We start from the raw sequence: 15,345 nt of genomic DNA, 5'->3' as shown, positions 1-15,345 counted from the left end.
AGGTTCTATCATTATGTGAAAAGTAAAGAATGGATATTGAAGGAAAATTGGTGCTCTCTGCACATCTCTTATTTAGATATTTGTACAGAAATTCAAACTTGAAAATCATTCTACTGGGAATATGACAGGAATGACTAGCTGACACACCAACTATTCTGGGTTTTCATTTATAAAGGATTAGTTTACTTCCTTTGTTCATCCAAAAGCAATGAAATGCAAAACATTACCTGAATGAGTTCCACGCTATGTTTTATTAGTATAAAATCAAATTAAGATGATGTAGTACTCTGGTCTACCAGTTAGTTAGCTATTTAGACCTAGGTGAAAAAAAAATATTTTTAAGGAAAGAAGAAAAATGTTTTACTTATAATAAAATACTGATTAGTCTTGTCAATTTATCTGACCAAAACAAAAATAGTTCTTTAATTTTTATCAAATAAGTAAAAAGTCAATAATAATATTGTTACTTCTGAAAAAATTCATAAAACTGAAAGGCAGAGAAAAATTTCTCAAGCCATCAGTATATTTTTCTCCTTTATTAAGGGAGAAAAAAGGTCTTCATGATTCTGCTAAAAGACATCACCTAACAACGCAAGGGGTAGTCAGGGAATGTCTTAAATCTATATCCTATTGATGAATACCCTTTTGCTCTTCCTATGCAGGAAGACTATTTAAGGTCATGTTACACAGCAGCTACATGATCTGGTGCAACACAACTATAATCAGTTTGCTTCTGCCTGATGCAAAAGCTCTCAACTCCTAGTCAGTGTTATGTCCAAAGTTGTCCTTCATCTAATATATTAAAAACTACCCTCATGTGATCTTAGAGCATCAATCAAAGCTACAAAAAAGATGTATCTAAAGTTATTTTTGTTTGAAATACACATGGCCCAAGTTTCCATTTTCTGAAAAAGGCAGAACCCAAAAGTTACATATTATGAAAGCCACTTTAATTATTATTTAGATGACCCCAGATGTATGAGTGCCATTATTGTTGTATAGCTATGAAACAGATCATCATCTTTTACCTCATTACATTTCCTCAATATAAAGTTCCCAGTGACTATCCGATCACATCCAATTTCTCCATTTCCAAAGAAGCCGAATAAGGGAACACTAGGAAAAAACTTTCTAAATGCATCAGCCTCAACATTCCCCTTGGCTCTGTAATACTGAAAGCCCCTGCCAACGCATGCAAACATGAAGCCAATGGTGTTATGCTCTGGAATGTTGGCCGCTTTGAGGCGCTGCATCGCAGCCTCAGCAGTCTTCTCATCACTGACGTCCTCGTTGAGGAGCACAGTGGCACTCTGGATTCGGTGTCCACTAAATGACAGTCCAACCACACCCGAGGCATCAATATCCAGAGGGTTCCTGGAAAATTTAGAAAAGTGGCAATATCTCATGAAACATTAAAATTTTTAAGTATAGAAGCAAAATCCTCCTGATTCACTGACGGGAGGCTGCTGCCTTTAGCAGCCTATGGTTAATCTGAGGCTCACCCTCATAGGTGAGTAAAATAGGGTCAAAAATCAAACTTAAAATTAATACATAAAAAATGCACAAGGCAGATCAAGAGAAGCCACCATTTTTTTCAGTCACAAATACAAAGGGGCAATGCACATCCATAACGATTTCTGAAACCCATATCCGGTTATTAGAAGGTACAGTTTCCTTACCTTTCTGACTTCCTTAAAAGGAATGTTATAATTTTATTAATATACACAAAGATATCCACTAAACGAAGCCTTCTGCTATTGTTTACATTAACATCTCTTCCCCCCCACTTCAGCTGTCAAATTCTGAAAGACGTATATTAAAAATATAATAATGGAGGGTGATTTTATTTTTTTAGAGATAGGGTTCTCTGTTAGCTAGGCTGAAGTGCAGTGGCACAATCATAGCTCACTGCAGCCTCAAACTTGTGGGATAAAGCAATCCTCCTGCCTGAGTCTCTCAAGTAGCTGGGGCTACAGATACATGCCACCACACCTGGCTAATTTGTAAACATTTTGTAGAGATAGGGTCTCACTATGTTGCTCAGACTGGTCTCAAACTCCTGGGCTCAAGCAATCCTCCTGCCTCAGCCTCCCAAAGTTCTGGGATTACAGGCATGAGCCACTGCACTCAGAGGATAATTTTAAAAACCTATTACCTCTAGAAGTTTTAGCTTTATGTCTAGTCCACTAGAAAATATGATTATGTTATTTTTTTGTCTTGTTTATTGCTTTGAGTCTAGAGTTCAGCTTAATTTGATGGTAAAAACTCATGCTTTGTTTTTGTTTATATTTGCCTGGTTTTTTAAAAAAATGAAATATCTTATCCTTACAAAAGAAAATACAACATTGATAAAAGTTATAAAGCATAATATAGTGAACATCCACTAGGGGATAAACAAGTATTGTATCATGCTTCCAACATCTGAATCTATAAAATGGGCAAGAGTCACTGGATTAGTGAGAAACTAAGACGCAAAAAGGTTACTAAAGTAATAAGGCTAGCTAGTAGTAAAACAAGTTTGTGAGGGGCAAAATCCGTCTTCTGAAGTCCTCTGCTGCTCTTAAAACTTTATCACATTTCCTCTTTGGTACAGAATTGTTAATATACATTGTCAATCTTGCCTCAAAGAATTATACACCTTCCTTTTGGGGCACTGGGTCAGTTGGGTTATCTGGACTTTATTAAAATGGAGCCCTCATTTACTCAATGGTTTCTCTTAACCGCTGACAGAGTATGAAGACCACATTAAAATTAATGGGTCATGTGAAGAGTAATGATTGGGGTGGGGGGTGTTTCTCGTATTAGGTATAAAAAGTAGATGATATACAAATAGCTACACTAACAAGCTAGCGCCTCAGATGTTATAAGTCTGAGTGAGGTATCTGCATTTCAAAGGTAAACTGTATGTTGAATCACCATTGCCCTATCAGTACACAATTTAAGTTAATAGCAAAGACACAGGAAAAACTAGGCAAGAGGGGAAATAACTTAGATAGCCACCAAGAATTCAGTGTACGTATGCACAAAATCCAGTGTTTGATATCCTGCCTGGGATTCAACGTACTTGGCCTTCCTCTCTTCCTCCTCCCTGGCAGTCCAGGGACCTCAACTTTAGCTATTTTCCCAGATCTAGCTCATAGAGACTACCAGAAGAGAGACTATAACTAGGATGACTTACATTATTCTTATAGATACTGATCTGCAACAGTCTGTCCCCATGTCACCACTCTAGGATGCAAATATTAAACACAGTGGGAAACAAATAGTGTTTACAAGCATTGAGGGTGGGGTAGGGTCTGATTTTCCTGCTGGAAACAAATGATATTTATGTCCACCTAATTGTTTCGAACTCAAAATGATATGTATTTTCATTCAAGATGGAAAGGAAGTAATGGCTCCCAAGACAGAAGAGCAAATATTTTTATCTTTGAAAGCAAAAGCCTTAGTAACAAAAAAGATCCACAATTTTTAAGCTTGAAAAAGCCTTTCAAAAGATCTAATACAGAATTTCCAAAAACCAGTACGACTTGCAAGACATTCCGTGGAAAAAAGTTTTGTGACCAAACAGATTTGGGAACTGTCACAGGTAATGCTATTCTCCTTCCAGATTTCCACAGCACTGGGCATATTAGAAGCTCTGAGAAGTTTTGCCATAAAGATACACTCTAACCATGTGTTTCCTTTAAAGGAGGAAACTAGAAAGGAGGTGACACATTGAGGTCACACAGAGTACCACATCTGTCAAAGGAAAGATCAACAGGCAATGTCAAATTTTAAGGAGAATGTGACTCAAGGAAGTTCTTGAAGGACAATATATATAAAAATGTAATTATTCAACTGTAAGCAGAATTATGTTCAGTAAGCCCCTTAGCCAATGTCTACTACAAAATGGAATGAACTATTATCTTAATAATTCTTTAAACATGTTTTTTAAATTGTTAACCCCAAAGTGACAAAACCTGAGACCATTTCCCTTCATTCACAGACGAAATCAGAAGCACACAAGACATACTTTTCAGAAGTCAGTGATGACAGGTTGTCCACCTGGCCTCCAGCCAAGATGATATTCATATCACTGAAAGTGCTGACTACTTGCTGCAGATAATTACTGGCTCCCACCTTACAGCAATTATAACCAAAGACAAGGACCACACGAAGTTCAGGGTTATCTAAAAGACCTGCAGAGAAATGAAGAGCAACAGTTAAAGACAGCCTTAAAACAGAAATTATTTTATACATGCTGCAAAATTAAATGTTACTGACTTGCACTCCTCCTTAAGGGCAATTTAGTGGCTTAAGCTATCAAATTTTCCATTTTTTAATCTTATTTTATATCCTCTTCGATCTCTGTATCAAGTTTTCCATTTTTTACAAACATTATGCAAAATCTTAATTATTTTTTCTATTAAAAAAACTAAATGGCTATTTGTGTTAATAAATAATGCAATCAACACAAATAACGAAGCAGCTATGTACTGAGCAGCAACCCTTGGTAGACCAAGGTGCAAGCTGGCTCTCAGTAGGGAACAAAAAAAAAACACTGGTTTACACAGAGCTGTGCTAGCAGCAGTGAGAATTTACAGATTTTTTATTTTTTAAAGGAGAGAAAAGGCGCTAACCACTTATAGTGTGGTGAACAGTGCCCCCTGCCCATGCCAAAGGTATATCCACATCAAACCTCTGGAGCCTATACATGTGAGCTTATTTGGAAAAAGGATCTTTTTTAAATTATTTTGGTAGAGATGGGGTCTCGCTATGTTAGTAAGGATCTTAAGATTAAATCATCTGGTCTATCCAGGTGGGCTCTAAATCCAATGACAGTGTCCTCATAATGAAAGATATACAAAGGAGAGACAGAGAAGAAAAGGCAGTGTGACCACAGAAGCAGAAACTGGAGCGGCAGGAAGAGAAAAAGAACAGACTCTCCCCTACAGCCTCCCAAGGTAGCACTACCCCTACTGCCATCTCAATTTCAGACTTCTGGCCTCCTGAACTGTGCAGAATAAATTTCTCGTTTTATGTCACCAAATTTAGGGTACTTTGTTACAGCAGCCTAAGAAACTACTACATCACTGAAATACAGGCTTTATTCACCTCCTCCACGGAAGCAGGTGAGAGTAAAGGCGAATTAGCCTTTGAAAGTTCCTTGCAAAGCAGGAAAATGTTCAATTCTGTGACACAGGAACTAAAAGCTGCTACCACTAGGAGGCGGCAGAGTGTAACAGAGACAGCCTACTTGCTCTGCCCACAGCTCCCAGGTTTCACTGGAGCCTCTGGCAGCTTGTTTATAGACTATCAATTTGATTTTTTTTTTAAGTTCAGGGATACATGTTCAGGTTTGTTCCACAGGCAAACGTGTGTCATGGGGGTTTGTTGTGCAGATTATTTCATCACCCAGGTAATAAGCCCATTCTCCATTAGTTATTTTTCCTGATCCTCTCCTTCCTCACACCCTCCACCCTCTGGTAGGCCCCAGTGTCTCTTGTGCCCCTCTTTGCGTCGATGTATTCTCATCATTTAGCTCCCACTTACAAATGAGAACATGCAGTATTTAGTTTTCTGTTTCTGTGTTAGTTTGCTAATGATAATGGCCTCCAGCTCCATTCATGTCCCTGCAAAGGACGTGATCTCATTCTTTTTTATGGCTGCATAGTATTCCATGGTGTATATGTACCACATTTTCTTTATCCAGTTTATCACTGATGGGCATTCAGGTTGATTCCATGTCTTTGCTACTGTGAATAGTGCTGCAATGAACATACATGTGCATGTGTCTTTATAACAGAATAATTTATATTCCTTTGAATATATACCCAGTAATAGGACTGCTGGGTCAAATGGTATTTCTGTCTTTAGGTCTTTGAGGAATCACCACACTATCTTCCACAATGGCTGAACTAATTTACACTCCCACCGACAGTGTATAAGTGTTCCTTTTTCTCCACAAACTTGCCAGCATCTGTTATTTTTTGACTTTTTAATAGCCATTCTGCCTAGTATGGGATACAATCTCATTGTGGTTTTGATTTGCATTTCTCTAATGATCAGTGATGTGGAGCTTTTTTTCCTATGATTTTTGGCCACATGTATGTCTTCTGCCAGCATTACCAAACAGGGGTGCTTTGGGGACAGGAAAATGAATCTAATACCTAACACACTTGTGTTTCCATTTGATTTGACCACATGACTTCCACCTTGACAAACCTAAGGTGGTTACCAGAAAGGAGAGTTACTTAAGGAAACAAAGGGTATGCAGATGCGTGAATGACCAATTACTAACACCAAATAATGACCTATTCTGGGAAACTGCCTCTGGTCCATTTCCAATCCTCTACACAGTAAATTACTGACTTGGACAGTAAAAAGAATATTACTTTCATGACATCATATACCCCAAACCATTGCTAAAGCGTCTTTTTTCCCTTATAGACTAGCCCACGAAATTTTGAGAGAATACATTTTCTTCTTTAGAACAAAGTTTCAGAGTTGGGAGAGGCCTGTGAGATCAAGTCTAGAGTTTTATTTTACAAACAAGGACTGCCAATGCCAGAGAAGTGACTACTACCCCAGGACAATATAATGACAGACTCTACATTAAAACCCACATCTCCTGACACTCAGGGCTTTAGCTTTTAGAAACCTCATGACTTCTAAATCTCAACCTTTCCTACTGTTTTCTAAGCTCTAGATGCTCTTTTACAATGTCCACTAAACATCCTACCTGAATATTCTAAAGGCAACCACTCCCATTCATTTAACAAACACATACCCAATGTAAAGGAAAATTTTTTAAAAATCTCAGGACCTCCAAACTCCTTATGCCAAAGGGAAAGTTTAGCCTAGAGGCTGAGTCAAGCGAAGCACCATCCTCTCTCCAAATTAATATTGCTACTTCACAACCCTGTGTCAGAGCATCATACATTAGCCAGACCTACCGCCTCACACCCCTCCCCCCCACCAGGAAAGGCAAAAGGCTTTAGGCATCTCCAGATGACTGCTCCCACAAATCATTCATAAGGAAAATCTTTGCTGGCCTCAAAACCTTTAAGATGTACATCCTCCCATAACACAAGGACATGTCAATTGTAACTTTAGGTCTGTAATCTGTTCAATTCCACACTGATAATGTCCATTACAAGCTTATCTTCCCAGATGCTGCACAAAAACAAGAGATCAGTAATTCACCCACCTACTCTGAGACATCTGCATAAATGGTTCTTCCTTTCTTCAAAAGGTTCACCTTATCTTATGTAAAGTGTAGATTTACTGAGCACTAACTAAAGTCTCACAGGAATGTAACCATTCACCTCACGCCTATCCTTCCCCATCCTTCCTGCTCTCCTTTAAAAACATGTATTGAAAACCTCTTCAGAGTACACAGCCACTCGTTTGTGACTAGTGTTTTTCCCGGATACGCCCTCAACCTCTGGCTCAGTAAACCTCGAATGATTGAGATTCTTGCCTCAGTCACACATTCCAGTTAACACCATCTTCTCCAGTGGTGTTCTTTCAACATCTTCTCTAGTGGGTTGGTTCTCAGCTAATGGAACACTTCCCCCTCCTAATACACAACCCTAGAAAGTAGAATCACTTTCCCCTACCCCAACTTAAAGAACAAACCCACCTTAGCCAAGGCTGGCTGCCTGATAGAGCAGATGGCTCTGTATTTAACCAACAGACTACCTGGTGCTACCGGTAAATAACAGATGGAAGGTACACAACTCCAACTCCTTGACACTGAAAATTCAAAGGCCTAAAATATGAGGGAAGAATAAGGAGCAATGCCAAGTTTTCCTGAAAGGTTCTGGGTTCCCCCCAGTTCATAGGTAAAGGTTCATCAAGAACCCAATGTTCTGGGCTACCCGCCATAGAATCTGACTACAGATTTTATTCTAGAATTTTCCAAAAGTTGATACATTAGCAGGAGCTTACCACAACCATTAAAAACAATTCCAGAAAAGTATTTATAAGGCACTTTAAACAGTGTAACCTCCTGGTGAACCTTTCAAGATGATAAGCTGGTTACAAAATGTAACCTTAGGTAACAGGATAAACTGACCTGCCATGTAGGATTGGCAACTATAATCAAGTTAACTACTGCAGTTGTCCACCAAGAGATGTCTTTGGTTTTGGAATAGTATGAAACTGTTCTTTCCAGTAATAATCTTGTTAGGTAAATTTAGCAAAGAATTACCCCATCCTCTTAGGAATTTTTCATCCACCAAGCCCCCACCCTCCTCCTTGGCTATAAATCCCCATTTGTGGTTGGTGCATTTGGAGTTGAGCCTGATCTCTCTCCCGTAGTGCAAAACCCCATCACAGTGGTCTCCCAAATAAAGTCTGCCTCATTGTCTTGAATAGATGTCAGCATCGCTTTTTTTTTTTTTTTTAACACTAGCTTCCTGTCACTTCTGCTTTCTCAAGGGCTGGGCAACTTCGAAGGCAGAACAAGTTCAATCCCTTGAGCTTCAGCACTGATTCTCTCTGCTTCACATCTGGTACTGCCTATGACCCCTCAAGACTCTCTATGATGTCCTCAGATAATTTTAAAACTCTGTTCTTCTTCACACTTTTTTGGAATCTGACAAGTCATTAAAGTTCTATTTTTACCCCTCTTGGTGGCTGGCAGAATTCAAGACGAGTAGTTAAAGGATCAAAAAGCAGGGAGCAGAAAGAATCTGAACAATCTACAAGCTAGATCACCAGATCACCAATCTCACAACAAACACTAGTACAGAGCACTGTTCTAAGTACATTATAGAAATTAACTTATTTAATGCCTGTAACAACCTGTTACATACTGTTTTACTCCTAAAAAGTCTGTGAGGATTCAATACTTCCAAAATTCACATTTAACATGCAAATTATATCCATATTACAGAAGCTAAATCAGACCAGACCAAAGTAAAATTAAATACACACCCCAGAACTGGCTGCCAGAAAGAACTGTGCCTACTGAGCTATGGAAAACACAGGACACTTCCAATCCTCTCCTTCAAAGAGCAAAGGCAACTGAATTCTTCAGAACTTCCTCTCTTGACCCTAAAATGTAAAAATCAATAGGAAAGCTTTTCTAATGGGACTCTCCGCAAATAAAACTGAAATCCAGAAAATCACTGTGCCCCAAAAGGCAATGTTACAGGTTTGTGCTTCACCTAGAAGAAAGTCAGAAGGATATTTGTAAAAGGAAAAGAGAGGGAGGATCCCAGGTGTGAGTCAACTGTTTGCTATATAACTAACCACCTCAAGCATTCTCAAAGGAGCAAAGAGGCTCTGGCTCTCAAGCTGAAGTCCATCTTGCCAACGCTCGGCAGTGCTAGGGTTGCTTTCTCAAGCTCTCCTGTCTGTGGTACAGACAGGTAGAGCTGCCAGGCACTGCTCTGAGTCTAGAGCCCCTTCCCTGGATTACATGAAGGTTTAGAGGAAGAAGTGCATGAGCACTGCCAGGGAGGGAAGCTTCTCTCCCCTCCTCTGTTGCAGCTGGGGCTTTCAGACTGTGCTTTGGTGGGCAAAGCGTTCCAAAGATGCCTCCAGTGTAGGTGGAGAATAAGCAACCTCAGTTCAAGGCCTAACATGCTCCCTTCACCCTTCAACCTAGAGGCTCTGCTTTTACCTGCTTTATTTTTATGTTGACATCCCATGGAAGACTATACAAATGAAGTGTTTAAAACAAAAGCTAAGAAATGGCTCAAGGAGATCCTTACTGAGTAGTCTCAATAAAGCCTTTGCATTAGCAGAAGGGAGGGATGTCAAAATAATATTACAGCAGTACCAACCCTGGACAATCAACATGCACTACGGAGCCTCCTCCCCGGCCCTCCTCCTCAAATCACTGAAGCCAGTCCCTTTTGCTTCAATCACCATTAATTACCTGATGATTCCCAAATTAATATCTTTCCTCTAGACCATTCTCTAGAGCTCCAGGCCAACATATCCAATTGTCTATAATCAATATCTCCATCTCAAATTCCAAACATGTCCAAAACAGAACTGATAATCTGATCCTCCAACCCGCACCTTCAAGTCTTCTTCACCTTAGTCAATGGTACTATACAGCTGCACTAGCCACACACCCGCATGACATCGCTGTCACCTCCCTCATTCTCAACACCCAACATCTCATCAGTCACCACATCCTGTCCATTCAGCCCCAAACTTCATCTTGAATCCATTCACTTCTCTTCAACTCCACTCACCACTGCCCTGCTCCAAGCTGCCATCTCCTCTTTCCTTAACCACTACAACAGTCTGTGTCTCAAGCATCTACTTTTTAAAAAAAATTATTTTAACTGAAAAATTTAAAAGGCATATATTTATCATGTTCAACATGGTGTTTTGAAATATATTTACACTACTGAATGGCTAAATCAAGCTAATCCTGCATCCACTCTTGTACTCCAAAATGATCACCACATCATAGCAAGAGTGGTATTTTGAAAAGATTATCAAATTATGCCACTCCTGTGTTTAGAAACCTGGCTTCTTGCTGCACTTCCCTCAAATATTTTTGATCTGTGGTTAGCTGAATCCATGAATGCAGAACCCATGGATATGGAAGGCCAACTCTACCTAAAATTAGGACACAAGATAGCAAGTGAAAGAATGAAGATGGCCATTTTAAGCTGGGCAAAGCTTCAATTTCCAGAAGAAAATGATGCCTTGGAATAAGCCAAAACTGCTGACATCAAGCAGCTCAGGAAAGGACACCTATAAGAAAGCTTCACAGAGCACAATAATTCTGGGGTTGTTTTTCCTTCCAGTTTTCTCATTCCTATACTTGGCACTATAATGCAAATATGATCTAACAAATATAGCAATTTTATCACAAAAGGGTTTCTGCTGCTCAAGATTTTGGCTCTTATAAACTGACAAAACTAGGGTCCTAGCTTCAACCAGTGCCACATATCAGGGCCTCATCAAAGATTCCCAGGATGCTCAGGTGGACAGAGGACAGAGTACTGCCCAGGAAACAGTTATGTCACCTCTCTGGACAAAAAAGGCAGCACACAAAAGGTTTGGCCATATGACCTTTAGCAGCAGCACTGAATCAACAGCCAAAACAAGCCTCTCTAATGGGGTTTGATTTTTCCCAATTTCTTCTCCCAATCCCGCTCCTCCTGTCCCAGTGTTCCTATTTCTGGTCTCTGCACCACCATCACCCCTGTCTCCTAGGATCAAAACTCAAAAGTAATTACTGAGGCTTCCCTTCTCTTTCACATCTAATCATTTGTTCATTTCCTCCAATTCATTCCCTAGTCCTCATGCCCTAGTGTTATTTCTTGCCTGGACTCTAAAGTGGTCTCCCGCTTCCAGTGTCTCCCCACACAGGAGGGCCACATTCACCTCTGCTCGATGACATCTGAGTAACAGCTACCATTTACTGTGTACAGGAGCTAAGCCCAGACTCTTTAGCCTGGCCTGAATGCGCCCCACCCTTTGTTCCCATGACTTCCCTGCACATAACCTTTGCTTGCAAAATGATTACTATTTCTCCAACATGCTCTGGGATTTCCTGGCTCTGTGCCTGTGTTTCTGTGTTCCTTCAGCCAGTGATATTACTCATCCATATCTCTCATATGCTTCCCATCCTTCAAGGGCTTAAATACCACCTGCTTCTGGAAGCCTCCTTGATCCCTCCCACTGGCAGAACCCCTACAGCAATCTACCCATTCTGCTCTCATAGAACACCTCACATACTCACTTGGGTTATGATTATGCAGTCAAGCACCACATAACACTTTGGTCAAGGACAGCCAGGCGTGGTGACATGCACAGTAAGCATATGCAACAGTGGTGCCAGAAGATTAACAGAGCTACAAAATTCCTACTGCCTAATGTGTAGCACAACGCATTACTCAAATGTCTGTGGTGATGCTGTTGTAAACAAGCCTATTGCAGTGCCAGTCGTATAAAAGTATAGCACATACAGTCATGTACAATGCATACTTGACAATGACAATGAATGACTATGTTACTGGCTTATGATTTACTATCCTATACTTTTAATTGTAATTTTAGAGGTTACCCCTCCTACTTATTCAAAAAAAAAAAAGTTAACTGTAAAACAGCCTCAGGCAGGTCCTTCAGGAGGTATTCCAGAAGGAGGCACTGTTGTCATAGGAAATGACAGCTCCACATGTATTACTGCCCTGAAGACCTTCCAGTGGGACGAGATGTGGAGGTGGAAGACAGTGATATTATCTTGACTCTGTATAGGCCTAGGCTAATGTGTGTGACTGTGTTTTAGTTTTTAACAAAAAGCTTAAAAAGTTAAAAAAAAAAATTAAAGGTGGAGGAAAGCTTACAGAATAAGGATATAAATGGAAATTTTTTTTGTCTAGCTAAAGTTAATTTATTATTAAAGAACTATTTTATTTTATTTTATTTTATTTTTTTGAGATAGAGTCTCGCTGTCGCCCAGGCTGGAGTGCAGTGGTGTAATCTTGGCTTACTACAACCTCTGCCTCCCAGGTTTAAGCGATTCTCCTGCCTCAGCCTACAGTAGCTGGGACTACAGGCGCACACCACTATGCCCAGCTAATTTTTGTATTTTTAGTAGAGATGGGGTTTCACCATGTTGACCAGGCTGGTCTCAAATTCCTGACCGCAAGGGATCCACCTACCTCGGACCTCCCAAACTGCTGGGATTACAGGCATGAGCCACTGTGCCCGGCCAAACAAAAATGTTTCAATTAATTTAATGTAGCCTAAGCATACAGTGTTTATAAACTATATAGTAGTATACAGGGCTAGGCCTTCACATTCACTCACCACTCACTGACTCACCCCACACCAACTTCTAGTCTTGCAAGTCCCATTCATGTTAAGTGCCCTATAGAGGTATACTGTCTTTCATACCATGTTTTTACTGTACCTTTTTAATGTTTAGATATGTTCAGACACACCAATACTTACCATTGTGTTACAACTGCCTACAGTATTCAGTACAGTAACATGCTGTCCATGTTTGTAGTCTAGGGGCAATAGGCTACACTGTATAGCCTACACATATAGTAGGCTGTAACATCTAGGTCTGTGTAAGTACTATGACATTCGCACAACAACAACATTGCCTAAAGATGCATTTCTCAGAACTCATCCGCGTCATTAAGCAACACATGACTGTATATGTATTCTTCATACCTTTTCGGGAATGTCACTGAGACAGAATCTACATCCAGTTATGACACCTTTAACATGCTGAATAAATTTTTATTTATTTATTTATTTTTGAGACAGGGTCTCACTCTGTCACCCAGGCTGCAGTAGAGTGGCGTGACTTCAGCTCATGGCAACCTCCGCCTCTTGGGCTCAAGCAATCCTCCCACCTCAGCCTCCTAAGTAGCTGGGACTACAGGTGCGTGCCACCATGCTTGGCTAGTTTTTTAGTTTTTTTGTAGAGGTGAGGTCTCACTATATTGTCCAGGCTGGTCTCGAACTCCTGGGCTCAAGCGATCCTCCCACCTCAGCTTCCCAAAGTACTGAAATTACAGGCATGAGCCACCATACCAGCCTGAATAAAATTAATGTAGGAGTTCTACGTTATGAGCCAATTGAATATAGATAGTCATCTCGTCAACATCAACACATTGATCATCTTCTTCCTTCCTTGTACTAAATTTGCTGCCATAAATCTTCCCAGAATCTGGGCTATGTTGCCCTGGACTGGCTTACTCCAAGGCCTTCAATGACACTTGATGCTTTTACAGGCAGACTGCCAGGCAACACACAAATGGTTCTCAAACCAACATGTCTGACCACAGTCATTCCTTTGAGTTTCAGACCTACTATTTGCTAACCACCTGACCAACTCTGAAAAAGACCTAGTTTGCTGAACTTTGTTAGCTCCAGCTAGCCTACCAATATCAAGTCTCATTATGTTACTACAAAATCACATAAGCTCAGCACATAGTCACATTTGCTCCTAAAATTCATTTTGCCTTTACACTTAACAATGGGTCAGTTTTAAAGGCACTATCTGACCTTTTCCCAAAGGAAGTTTGGCATCCTTAATTTAGAATAGCTTTAACATTTCTGCTAACTCTGCTATTTACATACCCTAAGAGCCTTAACTCTCTACTGCCATTAAAGTTCAGTTTCCTCATCAAAAATATTCCATAAAGAATTCTGTCTGGCAAAGCTGTGGTGAAGATTAGAAGTGCTGCGCAGCACAGTATCTGGCATACAGTACCTCCATAAACATTGGCCATCGTTAATTGTCAGTTCAAGCCCAGACACATGTATGCTCCTCTGGCATGTGGCTTCTGAATGAGCTAAGGACACTTAGAACCCTACTATTCCCCCCACAAACTACAAGGCCACACCGCAGATGAAGGGCCCATGTGACACATAGTAAAGCCTGCCTAGGGTGGAGGCCAACACTAGCATCTAGCTACAATCTACTGTTGCTAAGCATTTTATGAAAGTCATTTCATTTAATCTTCACAATTCCGTGAATTCAATGTTAGTTATTTCCACTTTATAGATGAGGAAAATGGAGGTTTAGAAAAATTGAAAAACTTGCCCTAACTGGAGAGCCAGAAAGTAGCAGAACTAGAGTAGCTACAAGCCTGCAATCTTTTAAGGTTGACTACCTTCTATTTATTTTTTAACTGACAGATAAAATTGTATGTATTTATCAATGTATAACATGTTTTGAGGTATATATACATTGTGGAAGGGCTAAGTCTAATTCATATATGCATTATCTAACAGTTACCATTTTTGTAGTAAGAACACTTAACAGTCACTCTCTTAGCATTCTTCAAGAATATAGTATATGGGCCAGGCACGATGGCTCACACCTGTAATCCCAGCACTTTGGGAGGCCGAGGCAGGTGGATCACTTGAGGCCAGGAGTTTGAGACCACCCTGGCTAACATGGTAAAACCCCATCTCTAATAAAAAGACAAAAAAAATTAGCCAGGCATGGTGGTGCACACAGCATGTAGTCCCAGCTACTCGGGAGTCTGAGGCATGACAATCACTTGAACCCTTGAACCCAGGAAGTAGAAGTTGCAGTGAGCTGAGATCATGCCACCGCACTCCAGCCTGGGCAACAAAGTGAGACTCTGTCTCCAAAACAAACAAAAAAAAGAATATATGGTCACTGACTATAGTCTCCATGTTGTACAACAGACCTCAAGAACTTATTCCTCCAAAACGAATTTTGTATCTTTTGACCATCATCTCCCCAAAGCCCCTCCCAACCACCCCAGATCCTGGTGCCTGCCATTCAACTCTATATTTCTATGAGAGCAACATTTTTAGATTCCACACATGAGTGAGATCATGCACTATTTGTCTTTCTGGGCCTGGCTTATTTCACTTAACATCCTCCAGGTT

General features: G+C 40.2%; 1 protein-coding gene across 7 annotated transcripts in view; it reads right to left on the bottom strand.

The window, feature by feature from the left end:
- Positions 1 to 15,345, bottom strand: part of FBXO22 (F-box protein 22) — a 30,667-nt gene that overhangs the window by 421 nt on the left and 14,901 nt on the right. For 5 of the 7 annotated variants that reach the window (XM_016927242.4, XM_054667807.2, XM_054667810.2 and 2 more), the window contains 2 exons: positions 4,013 to 4,178; positions 233 to 1,374 (listed from right to left, as the gene is read on the bottom strand). In XM_016927242.4, coding sequence (XP_016782731.1) covers positions 957 to 1,374; positions 4,013 to 4,178 — 584 coding nt within the window. In that variant the 3' untranslated portion in view covers positions 233 to 956. Of the gene's footprint in view, positions 1 to 232; positions 1,375 to 4,012; positions 4,179 to 15,345 lie in introns of those variants that run through there. The other 2 variants (XM_054667808.2, XM_063795262.1) reach the window with 1 other exon arrangement.

This window comes from Pan troglodytes, chromosome 16, assembly GCF_028858775.2.
Source record: "Pan troglodytes isolate AG18354 chromosome 16, NHGRI_mPanTro3-v2.0_pri, whole genome shotgun sequence".
NCBI classification, from domain to species: domain Eukaryota; kingdom Metazoa; phylum Chordata; class Mammalia; order Primates; family Hominidae; genus Pan; species Pan troglodytes.
The sequence above is the reverse complement of the archived record's forward strand: the minus strand, read 5'-3'. Positions and strand labels throughout refer to the sequence as shown.